Source organism: Dama dama, chromosome 20 (genome assembly GCF_033118175.1).
Source record: "Dama dama isolate Ldn47 chromosome 20, ASM3311817v1, whole genome shotgun sequence".
NCBI classification, from domain to species: domain Eukaryota; kingdom Metazoa; phylum Chordata; class Mammalia; order Artiodactyla; family Cervidae; genus Dama; species Dama dama.
In genome coordinates this window covers 9,101,505-9,118,628 of record NC_083700.1, presented here as the reverse complement: position 1 = coordinate 9,118,628, position 17,124 = coordinate 9,101,505, and the positions used below count along the sequence as shown (strand labels likewise).

The window sequence follows — 17,124 nt, the reverse complement described above, 5'->3', positions numbered from 1 at the left end:
CTTGGAGAATGTTGAGCGTTACTTTGCTAGCGTGTGAGAAGAGTACCGTTGTGCCGTAGTTTGAGCACTCTCTGGCACTGCCTTTCTTCGGGGTTGGGATGAAAAGGAACCTCCATACTGTCCTCCATAGTGGTTATACAATTTACATTCCCACCAACTTTGTAGGATGGTTCCCTTTTCTCCACACTCTCTCTAGCATTTATTGTTTGCAGATTTTTTGATGATGGCCACTCTGACTGGTATAAGGTGATACCTCATTGTAGTTTTGATTTGTGTTGGAGCATCTTTTCGTGTGCTTTGTAGCCATCAGTATATCTTTGGAGAAATGTCTATTTAGATCTTCCAGCTATTTTTTTCATTGAGCTGCATGGGCTGTTTGTATATTTTCGAGATTATTTGCAAGTAAAGGAATTATTTTCTCCCATTCTCTGGATTCATGCCCATCCTTTTTAACACACATGTTCCCATCATTTTTTCCCCAAGAGTATCATTTGGTTTCAGGACTCCATCTGTCTTGTCTGCAAATAAACTCCAAAAGTGCAGTTCTAACCCTGTTTTCTCCTGCCAATCAGTCCTCACCCCTATTTCCTACTGCTTGCCTGTTCTCTCCACTAAAATGTCATGGAATCTCAGACGTGTATGTGCTCGATGTCTCCCTTGATAGCTGCATGGCTCACTCCTCACCTCCTGAGGTCCTTATTCAGAAGTCACCCTCTCAGTGACGCCTCCACCGGGCACCACATCTAAACTGCAAGCCCCTCCTCACACCACCACCCTCATTCCCTAACCCCCTTCGGTGCTTGGTTTTTACCCATACCACTTGCTTAACATTCTGTATACTTAACTTATTTATTTTCTGTCTCCATGCTCACTTTCACCTTTCATAAGGGTTAGATTCTATGAGAGTAAGATTTTTTTTTTTTTTTCTGTTTTGTTCACTTCTGTATCCTCAGTGCCTGGCATATGGTAGGAATTCAGTAAATATTTGTTGAATGGATAAATATATATAATGTTCAAGCATTATAAATATAATGTTTATATTGCATTAGAACACACAGTGGACAAGTCAGGTGCTTGAACCAGTACATACTATGACTGGGAATGAAACAGCTACAAATGCAAATTGATACCAGAGTTTCCTGATAGTGACCCAGATACTAAGAGTGTAGTTGCCATTGGTTATGTGATTTCCTGAAATGATGATAAACAAATCTCAGTTAAGTTAAAAAAAAATAACAATAATATTCCAAACATAGTGGAGTGGTTTGTAAGAATGTATTCTAAAGACACTCTGACTATGTTTGAACTTCCTGCTCTGCCATTTCCTTATTGTATGGCTAGTTGCATGATGTTTCTATGCTCCAGTTTTCTCATCCATAAAATGGGAATAATAATGCCTGAATTAAGAGGTTATTTTGAGTATTACATGAACAGTATCTGGCAAACCAAAGCACTAAATGTTATTAAATAAATTATTCAGTAGTTTATTCCTGGAAATTTAGTATTTATAAAAACCCATGTAAAAATGCTTTATATTTAAATAAAAAACAGTGAGTTAATTAATATAGTAATAATCAGGTTTCTTTAGCCTACACAAATATTGTATGAGATACAGGACAGTTTTGCAAGGGACTGTTCCTGTGTGTTACAAGCTGTTCAGCTTCCTGACCCCTGCCCATTAAATTTTAATAGTTCCCTTCAATCATCATGACCACTGCATGTCTTCCTTAAGGGTTGGTGGGTTTTGTATACATTATTGTAGGCTCATACATTTTTAAAATGCAATTATTATAGATCTTCTAACTAGATAAGTTCTTTCTCGTCTGTCTCCCCATTCAGAAATACAACAATCATGTAATAATTTAACAAATTTTATTCATACCTCTCCTTCTCAAACTATTCTGAAAAACTGAAGAGGAGAGAACACATCCAAATTCATTCTGCAAGGCCACCATTACCCTGATACCAAAATCAGACAAAGATACTATGAAAAAAGAAAACCACAGGCCAACATTTCTGATGACTATAAATGCAAAAATCTACAATAAAGTATTAGCAAACCAAATTCAATAATATGTAAAAAGGATCATATACCATGATCAAGTGGGATTTATTCCAGGGATGGAAGGATGGCTCAATATCTGCAAATCAATTAATGTGGTACATCACATTAACAAAATGAAGACTAAAAATCACATGATTATCTTAACAGATGCAGAAGCGTTTGACAAAATTCAATAACCATTCATGATAAAAACTCTCATCAAAGTGAATATAGTGGGAACATATCTAAACATAATAAAGTCCATTTATGAAAAACCCACAGTTAATATATTCAACAAGAAAAACTAAAAGTTTTTCCTGTAAACTCAGGAATAAGGTAAGGATGCCAACTCTCACCACGTCTATTTAACACAGTGTTGGAAGTTCTAGCCATATTAATCAGACAAGAAATAAAAGGCATACAAATTGGATGGGAAAAAGTAAAACTCTCACTACTATGACATGACACTGTATGTAGAAAACCCTGAAATCTTTACCAAAAAAGTAATAAATGAGTTCAGTCAGTTACAGGATCCAAGATTAATTTAAAAAATATTTTGTTTCCCTATATACTAATAATGAGCTATCAGAAGGAGAGTTCAAGAAAACAGTCCTATCTACAGTTGCATCAAAAAGAATAAAATTCCTAGAAACAAATTTAAACCAAGGAGGTTAAAAGACCTGTACTCTGAAAACTGTAGGTTGTTGATGAAGGAAATTGAGGACAGTACAGATAAATGTAAAGACATTTGATGTTCACAAGTTGGAAGAATTAATCTTGTTAAAATGACCATACTACCCAAAGCAATCTACGGATTTAATGCAGTGCCTATCAAAATAGCTATGACATTTTTCGCAAGACTAGAACAAACAGTTCTAAAAATTTTACGTGGAACCACAGAAGACCTCAAATAGTCAAAGCAACTTGAGAAGAACAAAGTTGGAGGCATCACACTCCCTGACTTCAGACTATACTACAAAGCTACAGTTATCAAAATAGTATGGTTCTGTATACAGATACATAGATCAGTGGGACAGAATAGAGACCCCAGAAACAAATCCACACATTTATGGCCAATTAATCTATGACAAAAGAGACAAGAATATACAATGGAGAAAAGACAGTCTCTTCATTAAGTGGTGCTGGGAAAATTGCATAGTTACATGTAAAAGAATTAAAGAACATTCTCTAGTACTGTATATAAAAATAAACTCAAAATGGATTAAAAACCTAAATGTAAGACTGGAAACCATTAAACTCCTAGATGAAAACATAGGCAGAACACTCTATGACAAAAATTGTAGCACTGTTTTTTAGGATCTGTCTCCTAAAGCAAAGGAAATAAAAGCAAAAGTAAATAAATGGGACCTAATTAAACTTAAAGGCTTTTGCATAACAAAGGAAACCATCAACAAAATGAAGACAACCATTTTGGGAGAAAACAGGAGAATGGGAGAAAATATTTTCAGTGATATGACCAGTAATGGGTTAATATCCAAAATATATATAAACAGCTCATAACAATTCAATGTTGAAAAAGCAAATAGCCCAAATTAAAAAAAAAATGCAGAGGGCCTGAATAGACATTTTTCCAAAGAAGGCATACAGATGCCCAACAAGCACATGAAAAAAAAATGCTCAGCATCACTGATTATTACAGAAATGCAAATCAAAACCTCAATGAGATACCACCTCACACCTGTCAAAATGGTTGTCATCAAAAAGACCACCGATAACAAATGTTGGAGAGGATGTTGGGAAAAGAGAACCCTTGTACACTGTTGGCGGGAATGTAAATTGGTGCAGCCACTGTGGAAAACAATATGGAGTGTCTTCAGGAAACTAAAAATAAAACTACCATATGATCTAGCAGTTCCCCTTCTGAGTATATATTTGAAGAAAATGAAAACATTAATTCAAAAGAACACATGCACCTGAATGTTCATGAGAGCATTATGTACAGTAGTCAAGATATGAAGGCAATCTAGGTGTCCATCAGCAGATGAATGCATAAAGAAAATGTGGTATATATAGCTGCAACAGAATACTACTCAGCTATAAAAAAGAATGAAATGTTGCTATTTGAAACAACGTGGATGGGCCTGAAGAGTACTAGGCTTAGTGAAATAAATCAGACAGAGAAAGACAAATACTGTATGTTATCACTTATATGTGGAATCTAAAAAATAAAATGACCGAATATAATAAAACAGAAACAGACTAACATATGGAGAACAAAGTAGTGGTTTCTAGTGGGGAGAAACAAGGTAAAGGTAGGGAATAAAGAAGTAGAAACCACTATGTATAAAGTAAATAAGCCCCAAGCATAGAGAATATAGCCAATATTTTATAATAACTTTAAATGGAATATAATCTATAAAAATACTGAATCATTATGTCATACAATTTAAATTTATATAATAGAGCAAATCAACTATACTTCAATAAAAAATAAATAAGTACACATGTATTTTTTAAATGTTTAACAGATTCTGGTTTGTCTTATAGTTAAACGTATAAAGCCCTTCCCACTGTCCCTCCCTGCCTTTGGACCCTCACAGCCTGAAATCTCTCCACTGTCAGAGAAACAGCAAAGGGCAGACAATAGTAGTTACTGGGAGCTGTTTTCTCCTGCTGGTGTTCTTCCTTATATCTCTGGAAAGATTCAAGTCGGAAGTGTATTTTGTGTTTCCATCTGTAGTTTGCATGCCTGCTAAGTCACTTCAGTTGTGTCCAACTCTGCGACCCCATGGACTGTAGCCCGTCGGGCTCCTCTGTCCATGGGGATTCTCCAGACAAGAAAAATGGAGTGGGTTGCCATGCCCCCCTCCAGGGGATCTTCCGACCCAGAGATCAAGCCTGCGCCTCTTATGTCTCCTACACTGGCAGGTGGCTTCTTTACCGCTAGTGTCACCTGGGAAGCCTGTCTGCAATATGACTATTATTCACTCAGTCTTCTTTCCTGCTGGTGAGGGAAAGGTTCTAGCTCTACCAGTGATCCCCTCCCTGCTACCTTCAAAAATGCCAGACATTTTTTAAAAGAGCCACACCTCTTTTCTATCAGTATTTTAACATATTCAGTGACATGGGACATTTATATATTGGTTATAACGAAAAAGATCAATATTGGAGTTCTCATAGAAGGTTCTTAGAAGTTCTTGAAACAGGAATAACATTGAAACATATACATTACCATATATGAAATAGATAACCAGTGTGAGTCTGATGTATGAGGCAGGGCATCCAAAGCCGGTGCTCTGTGACAACCTGGAGGTATAGAGTGGGGAGGGAGATGGGAGGTGGGGTTCAGGATGGAGGGGACACATGTATGCCTATGGCTGGTTCATATTGATGTATGGCAAAAAATCACAGTATTGTAAAGTAATTATCCTACAATTAAATTAATTTTTTAAAAAAGAAGCTGAATGGAGAATTTGGGTAGAAGAGTAGAAAGAGCTTTTTAATTTTTTTTTTCCAGTGTATAGTGCACTGGGGTGGTCAAAATCAGGACATGTGTGATATTTTACCACTTTATTGTTCATTCTATTCCCACCTTCCATTCCCTTTGTCTCCTCTTTCTTATCCATTTCGGTTTCTTTCCTGATTTTTCAGTTTGTTTGTTTTGGATGAAGTTATCTCTTGTGATCCGTGGAAGGGGGGATTTTTATCTACCTTCCATGTCCCCCCACACCCCACAGAATTCAGGCACATATACCAACAGCCTACAACCAGTCACTAGCCTAACTTGCACAGAGCAAGCTACTTACCTCTTGTTAGGATTAGTGTCTGATTCTGAATAGAAATCTGTTTTCTCATACATAACTTCTTTGCAAAGCACTGGTGAAGTCTTGTTTTGTTTTGCTTTTAAATTAAGCTTTCTGTAAAATTCTGAGGTATTTGAATTCCGTTTACAGTCAAGGCTCTGATGTATGTGTTAGTCATCTCCCAGCTAACAGCCTCTTGGCAGGCCATTCTTAATTCAGTTACTATGTGTTTACAGGCGTTCAGCATTTCACATTGCCTAGAGTTTTTCCACCTCCAGTGTCCAGGCACTTTTTTTTCATGCTTTCCCAGTCCTTCTGGGCATTCAGAATCACTTTCTGGTGCTCATGTTTCAAGTCAATCACCTCTTCCTTTTTATTTGCCTGATTAATTTTGAACTTGAAGTATTCATATTTTATACTTTTTTCCTGACTCAGGCCAAAGTTTCTTCTCATTGTGTTTACTTCAGAAGGCCCAGAACATAAGCTTAGTTATATCACTTGTGCAGCACCCAAAAAAAGTGCTTGCTAGTACAAGAGGGAAAGTGAACCTTTACCATTTGTGCCCCATACTGTTCCTTTTAGTTCTATTTTTCCCAGTCACTGTCTTTGTTCATTAAGTACACAAAAAATGTTTCAGCAATCTTTTCACATAACTCAGCTCTAACAACTCCCTAATCCAGTATTTACCTTGTTCCCTCTTGTCAGAAAGCCCATGAGCTGTGATTTTTCTCTTATTCCGGGGGTGCTGCCCATTCATAATGGAAGCCTGGCCCTTGATGAGAGTGTGCAGTCCGTCCTCAGCCTCTCACATCCTGTCTGGATTTTCCTTCAGAGGCTCTTCCTCTCCCTTTTCCCTGAGCCACCAGAACCTTCAGGTCTCATCTCTCCAGTTACAACCTACGCTGGTATATATGATTCACATGCATGCATGCTCAGTCATGTCCAACTCTTTGTGACCCCATGGACTGTAGCCCACCAGGGTCCTCCATCCATGGGATTCTCCAGGCCAGAGTACTGGAAGTGTGAAGTGAAAGTGGGTCAGTCATGTCTGACTCTTTGGGACCCCATGGACTATATATACAGTCCATGGAATTCTCTAGGCCAGAATACTAGAGTACTGAAGTGGGTAGCCCTTCCCTTCTCCAGGGCATCTTCCCAACCCAGGGATCGAACCCGTGTCTCTTTCATCTCCTGCATTGGCAGGCAGATTCTTTACCATTGCATCACCTGCAGACCCCTTGTATTATTCACACTGAGGCACAGTTTCAGAGTTTCAGAGTCTCTCTGTTGCTCCTGGAAGCAGACTGTGTGGCTGACAGCACAGGGGAAACGCCTACCAAGACCACAAGTTGTCATAAGCTGTTTCCCATTCTGTTCTCCTTTAGTGAAAATAATTAGAACCTCATCAGTAATGTTGAGACCACCCCACTCATTATGCAAGGGGGTCAGTACTGAAACCCCCAAAGGACTCTTTTATAGGGTCCCACAGAGTGGACCAAAGAAAAGAAATTGCTAAAGCCACTCTTATTTTTTTAGAGGTTGTGGGTAACTTGGGAGTCCTAATGGTATGTCAATTTAAACCCTAAATTGTCAGTTTGTCGTTTAGAAGGGCTTCCTAAATTCGGTTTAAGACATTCATATCCTATCTGGTAGAGTCTTCTTCTAGTACTGCCGGTCATCTCCTTGGACTCAAAGTTCAGAAAGGAGTGAAGAACAGAGTCCATTTTAAAGCCTCCCGAACCATAGCTAGTCTGAGCCTCCTGGTTGGGCTTAAGATAATGGTGCCATTTCAGCCATGGCGAGGGACTCCCAGGTTTTTGGAATCATGACACAGCTTTAGTTTTCCCACAAGCGTCTGAGCTCATATCACCAGAGTTTTCATCCCTTCCCAATATTTAAGATACTAAAGAACGCCAGTTATCGGTTGAAAGCATAGCAGGCACATGGGCTCTGATGACTTCTGCAGGTGGTATGGGCTATATGAGAGAACCTAGTTTTGATCTTAAACTGTCATCTGAATTCTGAGTCAATCCAGGAAAGTAGTAAAAATTAGTAATGTATATTATCTCTTATACACCTGTTTTTCATTATTCGGTCATCTGTGTGTGTGTGCGTGCACACACACATACAATCTTTCAGTTTTTCTAAAAGAGACGGACCACGGTTCCAAAAGGAAATGACTAGTGTGGTACCTTGGAATCTGAACCCTATCACATGTTCTGAAGGTAATAACTCCAAATACATTAGCAGCTTGTCTTTCTTCCATTGCCTACTTTTTAGAAAAGAAAACACCTGGATAAGGAGAGGTTGGCTAACTTACAGGCAATCAGATTTAATGCTCTAAAGATAAGTAAATGATTTGATAGCCATTACAGAGTAGCAGGAGTTGTAAAATCGGAGTTAAAATTCCATAGCAATGGTCTTAAAAAATAAGTAGGGTTAGTTAATACCCAGCAGCAACCGACTGCTCTTCATCACTAGTAAGGCTGGGAAAGAAGGAAATTAGCTTTAACTGTAATCAAAGAGACTTACAAGACTTGTAGTGGGAAATTCACCATCAGTGGAGACTATTTTAGAAATTGAAACAATCAGCCAATAAAAGTGGAAGAATGATGTCTTCCATTAGCTTTAAAATATGATATATGATCTGCTCAAGGCACTTAAAGTTGATAATTAGATTTAATAGTTTTTAACCTTTAAGGGGCGATAGACCTCATTAAGAATCTGATGTAACCCCCCTCTCCAGAAAAATGCTCACACAAATAAAACTTTGCATGCAATTTCAGGGAACTTATGGACTCTCAGAAGTCTTTGCATTAGACCCCGTTTTAAGACACCCCAGATTAGGTGATCTCTGTAAATCTTTTCCTGCCTCATAAGTGACAAATTCCATAGTTCAGTTTTCCCAAACATAATGGAATCTGAGGATCAAATGTCAAACTTTGATTTTCTTCCTCTGGATTTATAATACTTGGCATACATGGTGTAGTAGTAAAAAAAATAAATAAAAAATAAAAAGATAATGGAATAGAAAGAATTCTACTTTTAAATTCAGTTCTTTGTCTTAGAGAAGCCAAATGTTTAATTTTAAAATCACTGGTTGGCTGTGTTTCATCTTCATGAAAAGGCAGTGTAGGACTAGACCTTCGTCAGCATTCTTCCTGATCCCCACAGCCAGCTCTGGATTCACGGTTGAAAATGCAAACTGAGATGCCACGTTGACTCCCCAGCCTTCTTCCAAGTTCACACATCCTCTAACTGTATTGCTCTGACTGTTCAGCTGGACTTGAAAGATGTTATCTACTTAAAATTCTTCCATCAGTTTTATGCCAAGTTTCATTGACTACAAGTTGGAAAACACCACCCAGAATTACAAATCAGGGAATAAATTATTATAGCCTTCACTGTGTTTTTATGTTCCTAATTTCTAACCTTTAAATGCATAGTTGGGAATATCTTAATGAAATTAGAAATATTACTGATGCACAGGAACCAAGCAGTCTTGGCCAAGGCCTCCTTACGATTCACATGATATGGTGGTCCATTTGACAGATTACTCCTTCCCACTGTTGAAAGGGAAGGAGAGGACTTAAGTATTCTTCCCCCTACACCCACTCCCCACCCTCTGCTTCTGAAATCTCCTTCTGTTCCAGTTGCTGCAGTCATGATACAACTGTATGAAAAGCATACAAGACTTATAATGTCTGTGAATAGATAACCTGTGGTATTAATTCTGACAGTGCCTCCAGCGCTGACTGAGTCAGTGAAGGTTGTTTGGGAACTAGAGCTGAGGAGAGGACAGTCCAGTAATTGATGAATTCTCTCTATACCCTTGAAAGCGTGTTGACAGTTCACACCTTGGAGCTCATGATGTCTTCCTGGGGTTGAAGCTTATAGTGGAATTCCACCTTTTGTTGAATATTTACTCCTTGTGTGTATTCCTCTCTGCAGAGAATGTGATCAACGGGCAGGATTATGAAGTGATGATGCAGATAGACTGTCAGGTGATGGACACCAGAATCCTCCACATCAAAAGCTCGTCAGTTCCTCCGTACCTCCGGGATCAGCAGAGGAATCAAACCAGCGCCTTCTTTGGTTCCCCCGCAGCAGCCCCGGAGGCAGCCCACGTTGTCAGCACCATCCCCGAGTCAGTACAGTAGCGCCCTGGGCTACACTGGAAGGCTAAGAGCGGGGCCCCGCCAGACTGGGGAGTGGGTGAGAGAAAGGTTTCTTATTGCTGAGGTGGCAAGTGGAGAACTGCCGCATAATAGAATTCAGGAGACAGAAGAGGAAACCACGAAGCTGCTCCATTTTCCATCTGCCTGTCCACTTGAAGAGCCCTGAAGCTCGGACACAAGGCAGCAGCAGTTCTCCGGGGGCACAGGTCGCCCTGCGTTCTTCACCGCTGCCTGCTGTAGATTTTTTTTTTTTTTTCTGTACTTTTCTAAATTACTTTTCCCTCTGTATTTGTTTTGTGTTTAACTAGTCATATTCTTTCAAATAAGACCCGCTTCCCCTCTCTGCCATTTCACTTTAGGTACCGTACTTTCATTTAACAGCACACAGATGTTTCCACTGATTAGATCTTTCATCAGCTTAATGCAAACCAATTGTGGATGTAGGCTTATTGGAAAGCAAATGTCAGAACCAGCAGAGCCAAAAGCATCCCCAAGAGAGGCAAACCCTTTGGAGTATTAGATAAAAGGGAAAATCCTCCGGTGGCAAAGTTTATCTTGGGATTTGCAGTTCACACCTGAAACGGCAGGAGAACAACTGTATTGGGGGGGAGGGTAGTGAATTTGAGAGAATGAAATGGAAGAGATGGGGCGGGGGATGGGGGGGAGCTTTTTGAAAGAGGTGATAGCTCCATTAATACATATATTTAAAACACTGAAAGTTTGATGAGATTGCAGTTTAATTTAAAGCCACAGCTACCATTTATTCTGAGGACCATGGGCCACTAAGAATTAGCACACATATTTATGTCTTTGCTTATCTGATTCAGATCGTCAAAGACCACAGAACAAGTCCTTCATTTTATTGTGAATCCCCACACACTACACACCTTCTATTAAAATGATACCCAGTTCAGGTAAGGAGCATGTAGGTGACTTTAGATTTAAACAAACTCGAGTTTTTTCTCTTGAGAATTGACAGGTATTTACTCCTTTAAGACTATGCAGACAGGCAAATTAGATTCCTACTGGTGGATTGCATCCTATAATATGACAGTAATTTTCAGTTCTCCAGTGAAAAGGCAGTGAAGGGATTTAATTCTTTTGTCCTCCCATTATTAAAGCCAAAACAAAACAGAAAAATATCTTACTTTGTTCACTTGTACTTTACTTTCTTCTCCTCTGTGGTTTCTACCTTTAGCTTCAAAAATGGGTGTTTGACCCTCTCCTCCTCTGAAACTTCTCAATTTCTCAGTAGAATGCGTTCTGCAAACACCGCTTCTTATCCTAATTGACTTGCTTTGGTCAGATTTCTTCCCTTCCATTCCACACTGTATCAGTCTCTTCCTCCCTGCAAGAAAAGAACAGAAAAAATACATCACCTCCTCAAGGATTTATATGTAGCCAGCTAGTTTTCTGCCTGTGAAATTAGGCATGGTTCCCAAATAATTCTGAAGATGCACCAGCACTTCTGTGTGGACAGTGATGCTTCTCTAAGTCAGTCAGATGCTTTTGGAGGAAATCAGTTTAACTCTTGTGAGGGGAAGTAGAGGGCTCTGTTGCTCTGTTCCCCGGGAATCTGGAGTTTGAGAAGTATCAGCAGCCTCCTTTTCTGTATGTTCAAATCATTTTAAATCAGGGCAGCACCCCACTCTGACTCGGCTGTCCTGGGCAAGTTTCAGACAAGAGCCACTTCCCCAGGGGACCACTCTGCCTTCTGCTGTATACCACGAAATAGAAGGCAAGCAAGTGCCTAGAAGACCTTTAGGTTGCAGGCCAGTCTTCTGGAATGTCTTCTCCCGGCCCTGATCCTTCCCATTCTGTCTTGTGAATTATTCCAAACAAGAGGCTGCTGCCATGGCTAGTGGTCAGTGGCGACATGGTTATTCCCAAGCTGCCAGTCTTCCCTTGGAGCTGAGGCCATCATCACGGTGGATACACATACAAGTGTGCGAGGAGTGATTATAGACGGAGCTTCCTTCCTCTCCTTTGCACTGAACCACACAAGAGCGAACCATCACGTGCAGTTCTTGGTTTTAGCGCTCGCTTTTATTACTTTATCCCTCCATTCCCAGCGTTTCCTGCGCTCATTTTACCAAGTGGCCAGGCTGAAGACTTACATGTTGTGTCACCTGAATGCCTCTCTCAGGTGCGTTAAGTGTGGATTAAGAGTACCTGCGAAGTGACCATAAAAAGCAGTCTGGGAGCCTTGCCTACTTTCACTCACCAACCCTTCTGCTCCTTGTCATGACCTATTCTGGAACTGATCTTTTTGAGAGGTGGGAACAGGATTCTCCTCAGGGTAAAGTTTCAGGAAATGAGTGAAAGGCAACTGACAAGTGCAAAGAAATATTATACTTCATAAACTGCTGTCAAGGCTACTGCTAATCCCTGGGCATAATGGTATTTTTATTTTAATGCCTGTACGCTAGCTCAAGGTCCTTAGGAAATGGAAAGTTGCTGTGCCTGATGAATAAATTAAGCTATTCTTTCCCTTAATTGTTGTGGTGAGATTGCCTTTTGGGGATGGCAACCAGGAATTATGGCGGATGTGTGGGTGTATATTTATTTAATTTTTTAATTTATTAAGTCTTTAAGTGGTATTTTGCAAGGTTGTGAGAATATTAGATAAGCTCATGGGAGAGGTCAAGTCCGCTTGTTACTAGATGACTGTGCCCTTTGGGGCACTGGTACCACTCCCTTGGGAAATGATGGTGAGAAGACTTCTGGGTATGTTTTTCCCCCCTGGTTGCGACTTTTTAAGGCTTTGTGGAAGTAGATGTTCCATTGTGCTACCTACTGAGTCAGATGTCAGGAGCTGCTTCCCCATGGGGTTAACTCACTAAGCAGAACAGGGACACAGCTCCATTAGGACCATAGTGTGAAATGTCTCTTTCTAAAGTGAGGGTTTGTGAAAGGATCATCTTGAAAGAAATATATTGCTTGCCATCCTTGTAGTTTATGTTATTGGGTAGTGTTTGTTGTTTCACAAGTAAGAAATTCCCTGTGATTATGGAAGCTCAGAGCATCTTCTAACTTAAAAAAAGAAAAAAAAAATGACTACAGGCTTCAGAACAAAGCTGGCATTTCTTTGCCTTCCCTTGTTAGCAAGAAGTAGACGCAGAGGTATTTGAAAGCAGCAATGTTACATGAGTCATTCCTGAGTGTTCTGAATAAACACTGCTTAGAAACAGACAAGAAACTTGGGATTCAAACTGATTTTTCTAGCATTTTTAAAGAGACACTGTCCAGATTAAACTTTCCTGGCTTGAATCTGCCTCCTGGGAATGAACCCCCAGTAGTCACAGCAGCAACACTCTGATGAGACCCTGCTGCTATGGCGTCTGGAGTGATTAAAGCTGGAGAACTCTCAAGCTCTTTGCCGCTTTTGTACTATTTTCTGATTCTCACCATTTTGCTAACCTCAGGTGGTGAAACTTGACAATCAGAGAGAAAAACTTGTAATTACATTTGACTTTCTAACACATTGCCAAGTTTCAAAGCAGCTTCCACTTTCAACTGTTAGAAGTAACCACTTTTGCTGAAGAGCCAGAGTTAGAGTCCATGCCCTCTCCAGTCTGACCTCATGGAAATTTTCCACCATGAAAGCCCTCTTTCCACTGCACATTGCTGGGCCAACTCAGCTTCCTGCTTCAGAGTCATAGGACTCAGCTTCAAATGAGACCTGCATACTATCCTATTGGCTGTTTTCATACAAATTAACCTCTCAAATAAGAGTGCTTAATGCCAGAATTGATAGACATTTTTGACCCTCTATCGACCCCTCATTCTTTGCCAAATGCTACTTCAGTTAGTCTTGAGTCATTTTAATTTACAGAAATTAGGATCTTCGCTGCTAATATGAATACTAATTACAACTTTTACCTTAAAAGCAGAATAAAGCTTAAAGAGATAAAATGAAGTGTAAGAAATTTTTATTCTTACACCTAATAATATTTCAGAGGGAGCAATTCCTATTTCCCGTCACCCCTAGGGGTTGAGATTGAATTTTAATTTTCTAGGAAATAGAACATTGGACTACCACCCAAAATGTTGCCAGAGTCCAGATGGAACTATGCACATTAAAAAAAAAACAAAAACTTTTCTCTTACCCGAAAAAAGAGTCTATTCTGTTAACTTATATTTTTAATGACTAAACTTAAAACAAATTTTATTTTGGACAAGACTAGAACGTTTTGCAGTTTATTCTGATATCTGCATGTTAATCTGTCAGGTTTTCTGTCAGAACTTATGAAAAGAAGGATGACAGAGGTGTCTGGATCAGGAAACTTGTCCTCTGTGTGAATCAGCTCATGGCTAGTCACTGTCAAATGGTGGGCACCGTACTCAACATAGTGCTTTGCTGCTACCTTGAAGCCTTAGACACTTAGCACATTAAAAGACTTTTAATTATATTAAATGGGGAACCAAGGAGTAAATAAATCGTAGTTTATCATTTCCAAGGTCAGCACCGTCTTGCTGCTTGCCCCCAGTGTTGTTGCCGACCATCAGTCAACAAGCAAACCAGGAGGCTTGGCCTATTGCCCAGCAGGATCATCTCAGACAGAGTTTAGCAGGTTGACTTTCAAAACAGATGTATATTGAACCATTTTAACTCACACTTAGCCCTCATTTCTAGGTCAGTCATCTTCATGAGAGATGGTGGGAAAATAGAACTTTAGATGGAAACTGTTCTGTACTACTGGCCTTAGAGATGCTAGTCACTTGTCATCACATTGGCAGTATGGTTAGTCTGAGACCAATAGTGCTTCTCCCACGGAGCCATTAGAACCTGAGGAGAGCGCATCAGAGATACCGTTTCACCAGGACTCTCTTTAAGGTTGTATCCATTGCTCATTTAAGAATGGGTTAAAATGTGGAGGAAAGATGTACCATTTTCTCCCTTAAAATTTTGTTTTGTTTTGTTTTCAACACATAAACAATGACAGCAGACTATGATATGCTTTTAAGCAAGTCTTTATAATGCAATACTTGTTCTTTGTCTAAAACTCAAATAAAGAATTTTTAAACTTGCTTGGTTTTGTTCTGTATGTAGAAAGAGGAAAAAAAAAAAAAAAAAAGACCCAAAATGAATCTGCAGTGTTAAGTGAATAGTAATGAGAAGGGAAGCCTGACATGGTTTTGTGGCTTGTTACTGTTTAGATGAAACAATTGAACTCTTTTCCACTCTTCTTCCCAACCTGGTTAAGTAAAAGTTTCCTTTATTGTGTCCAAATATTTAAACTACAGTCTTACTAAGGGGAAAAAAATTGTCTAAAAACTCATCCTTTGACATTCTACATCAGAAAACCAAGTTACTCAATCACACCAAAGACCTCTTTTCAGCGTGGAATGACATGTCTCCGTCCATGAAGCTGGTCTATGCAGACAGACAGCACAGAATCCATCTGGGAACAACCAGTGTAAGCATTTACTGAGGACCCAGGGTGTACCTCAAACATTGCTCTATGTTCACTACCTTTTATCTTATCTCAATCCTCCCTACAGTTCGTTTCCTATGATGGGTACCTAACTAATAAGCAGCAGACCCAGTATTTGGACCCAAGCAGTTAAACTCAGTGCATGGATTCTTATTTGCTCTATTGCTCCCCCTCCTGAGGCATAGATCGAGCATAGGTACCTGCCCTAAAGGAGCCTGTGGGGCCAGGTACACAAATATACAAAATTACAGTCACATCAGGGTTCTCTTAGAGGCAAAACTATGTTTCTTTCCTAGGATACCTTATCAGGCTTCTTTGGAAAGTAAGACCTCAAATCCCCTCTTCTGCAGAGAAGGTCAGTGCACGTTGGAGGGTAGGGGCCTGGGCAGCAGAAGAATAAAAGTTATAGGACTTGGTCTCTGGATTCTGGAGCTTCTCAGGGACTCGTGAGAAGATTCCTTGGCCACAGGAAGGCAAAAAGACTTCACACCGCTCAGTGCGCTAAAATGTGAGTCCTCTTCGTTGTCTCAAAAATTCAGTGAAAGCCTGTTGCACACACACCTTTGAATCGGTGTTGTTTGAGGGAGTGAAAGAATGGAAATAGGATGTAATGTGGTCTGACTGGTGCAGAAGAAAAGCTTGCAGACAGTAAAGCAAGATAATTCATAAATGGAAGAGTTGATGAAGCAGCAGAAGTAAACAGGGAAATATCACTCCCCATACCCTTGCCCTCACAGGACCCCACCACCAAATCATTATGGGATTGTCCCTCCAGGACTTCCCACTGTATGTGGGATAGTGTTCAAGCCAATTTTGGGGTCTCAAAGGATAACCACAACTGACATTTGGATTACACAATACATGGTGCCTGAAATAGAGGGCACTTCTAGCATATACTCTGCAGTTTATCAAACTAGACCTTTTCTGTTAGAAATTTAAACCACTTCCAATGTTTTGCTAACCATAGGAAATCTATAGTGTATTACTCACTCCATCACATTCACTCCATCACATTTGGTGTGATCTCCACAATTGCCTGAAGACAGTTCTTCCCTTAGCTGACTTCATGATGATGGTTGATGTGTATAGAAGACTTAACTTGTAGTAGAGATTGTGCTAAGCATTTGTAAGCATTAGTTCACTAAACTGTACAGCAGCCTTATGAAGTAGTTTATCCACAATACAGATGAAAACATGGGCAAAAAAGTTAAGGAACTTGCCTAAGAACTCACAACTAGCACATACCAGAGCTAGGATTTGAAATTATGTCTCAGTTCAGTTCACTTGCTCAGTCATGTCCGAATGTTTGTGACCCCATTGACTGCAGCATGCCAGGCCTCCTTATCCATCACCAACTCCCGGAGTTCACTCAAAATCATGTCCATTGAGTTGGTGATGCCATCCAACCATCTCATCCTCTGTCATCCCCTTCTCCTCCTGCCTTCAATCTTTCCCAGCATCAGGGTCTTTTCAAATGAGTCAGCTCTTTGCATCAGGTGGCAAAGGATTGGAGTTTCAGCTTCAACATCAGTCCTTCCAGTGAACACCCAGGACTGATCTTTAGAATGGACTGGTTGGATCTCCTTGCAGTCCAAGGACTCTCAAGAGTCTTCTCCAGCACCACAGTTCAAAAGCATCAATTCTTTGGTGCTCAGCTTTCTTTATAGTCCAACTCTCACATCCATACATGACTACTGGAA

General features: G+C 39.9%; 1 protein-coding gene across 3 annotated transcripts in view; it reads left to right on the top strand.

Annotated features, from left to right (window-relative positions):
- The window catches only part of ATF6 (activating transcription factor 6), a 255,115-nt gene extending 240,098 nt beyond the window's left edge, over positions 1-15,017 (top strand). For all 3 annotated transcript variants that reach the window (XM_061120257.1, XM_061120258.1, XM_061120259.1), the window contains one exon: positions 9,760-15,017. In XM_061120257.1, coding sequence (XP_060976240.1) covers positions 9,760-9,968 — 209 coding nt within the window. In that variant the 3' untranslated portion in view covers positions 9,969-15,017. The remainder of the gene's footprint in view (positions 1-9,759) is intronic.
- Positions 15,018-17,124: the final 2,107 nt, after the last annotated feature.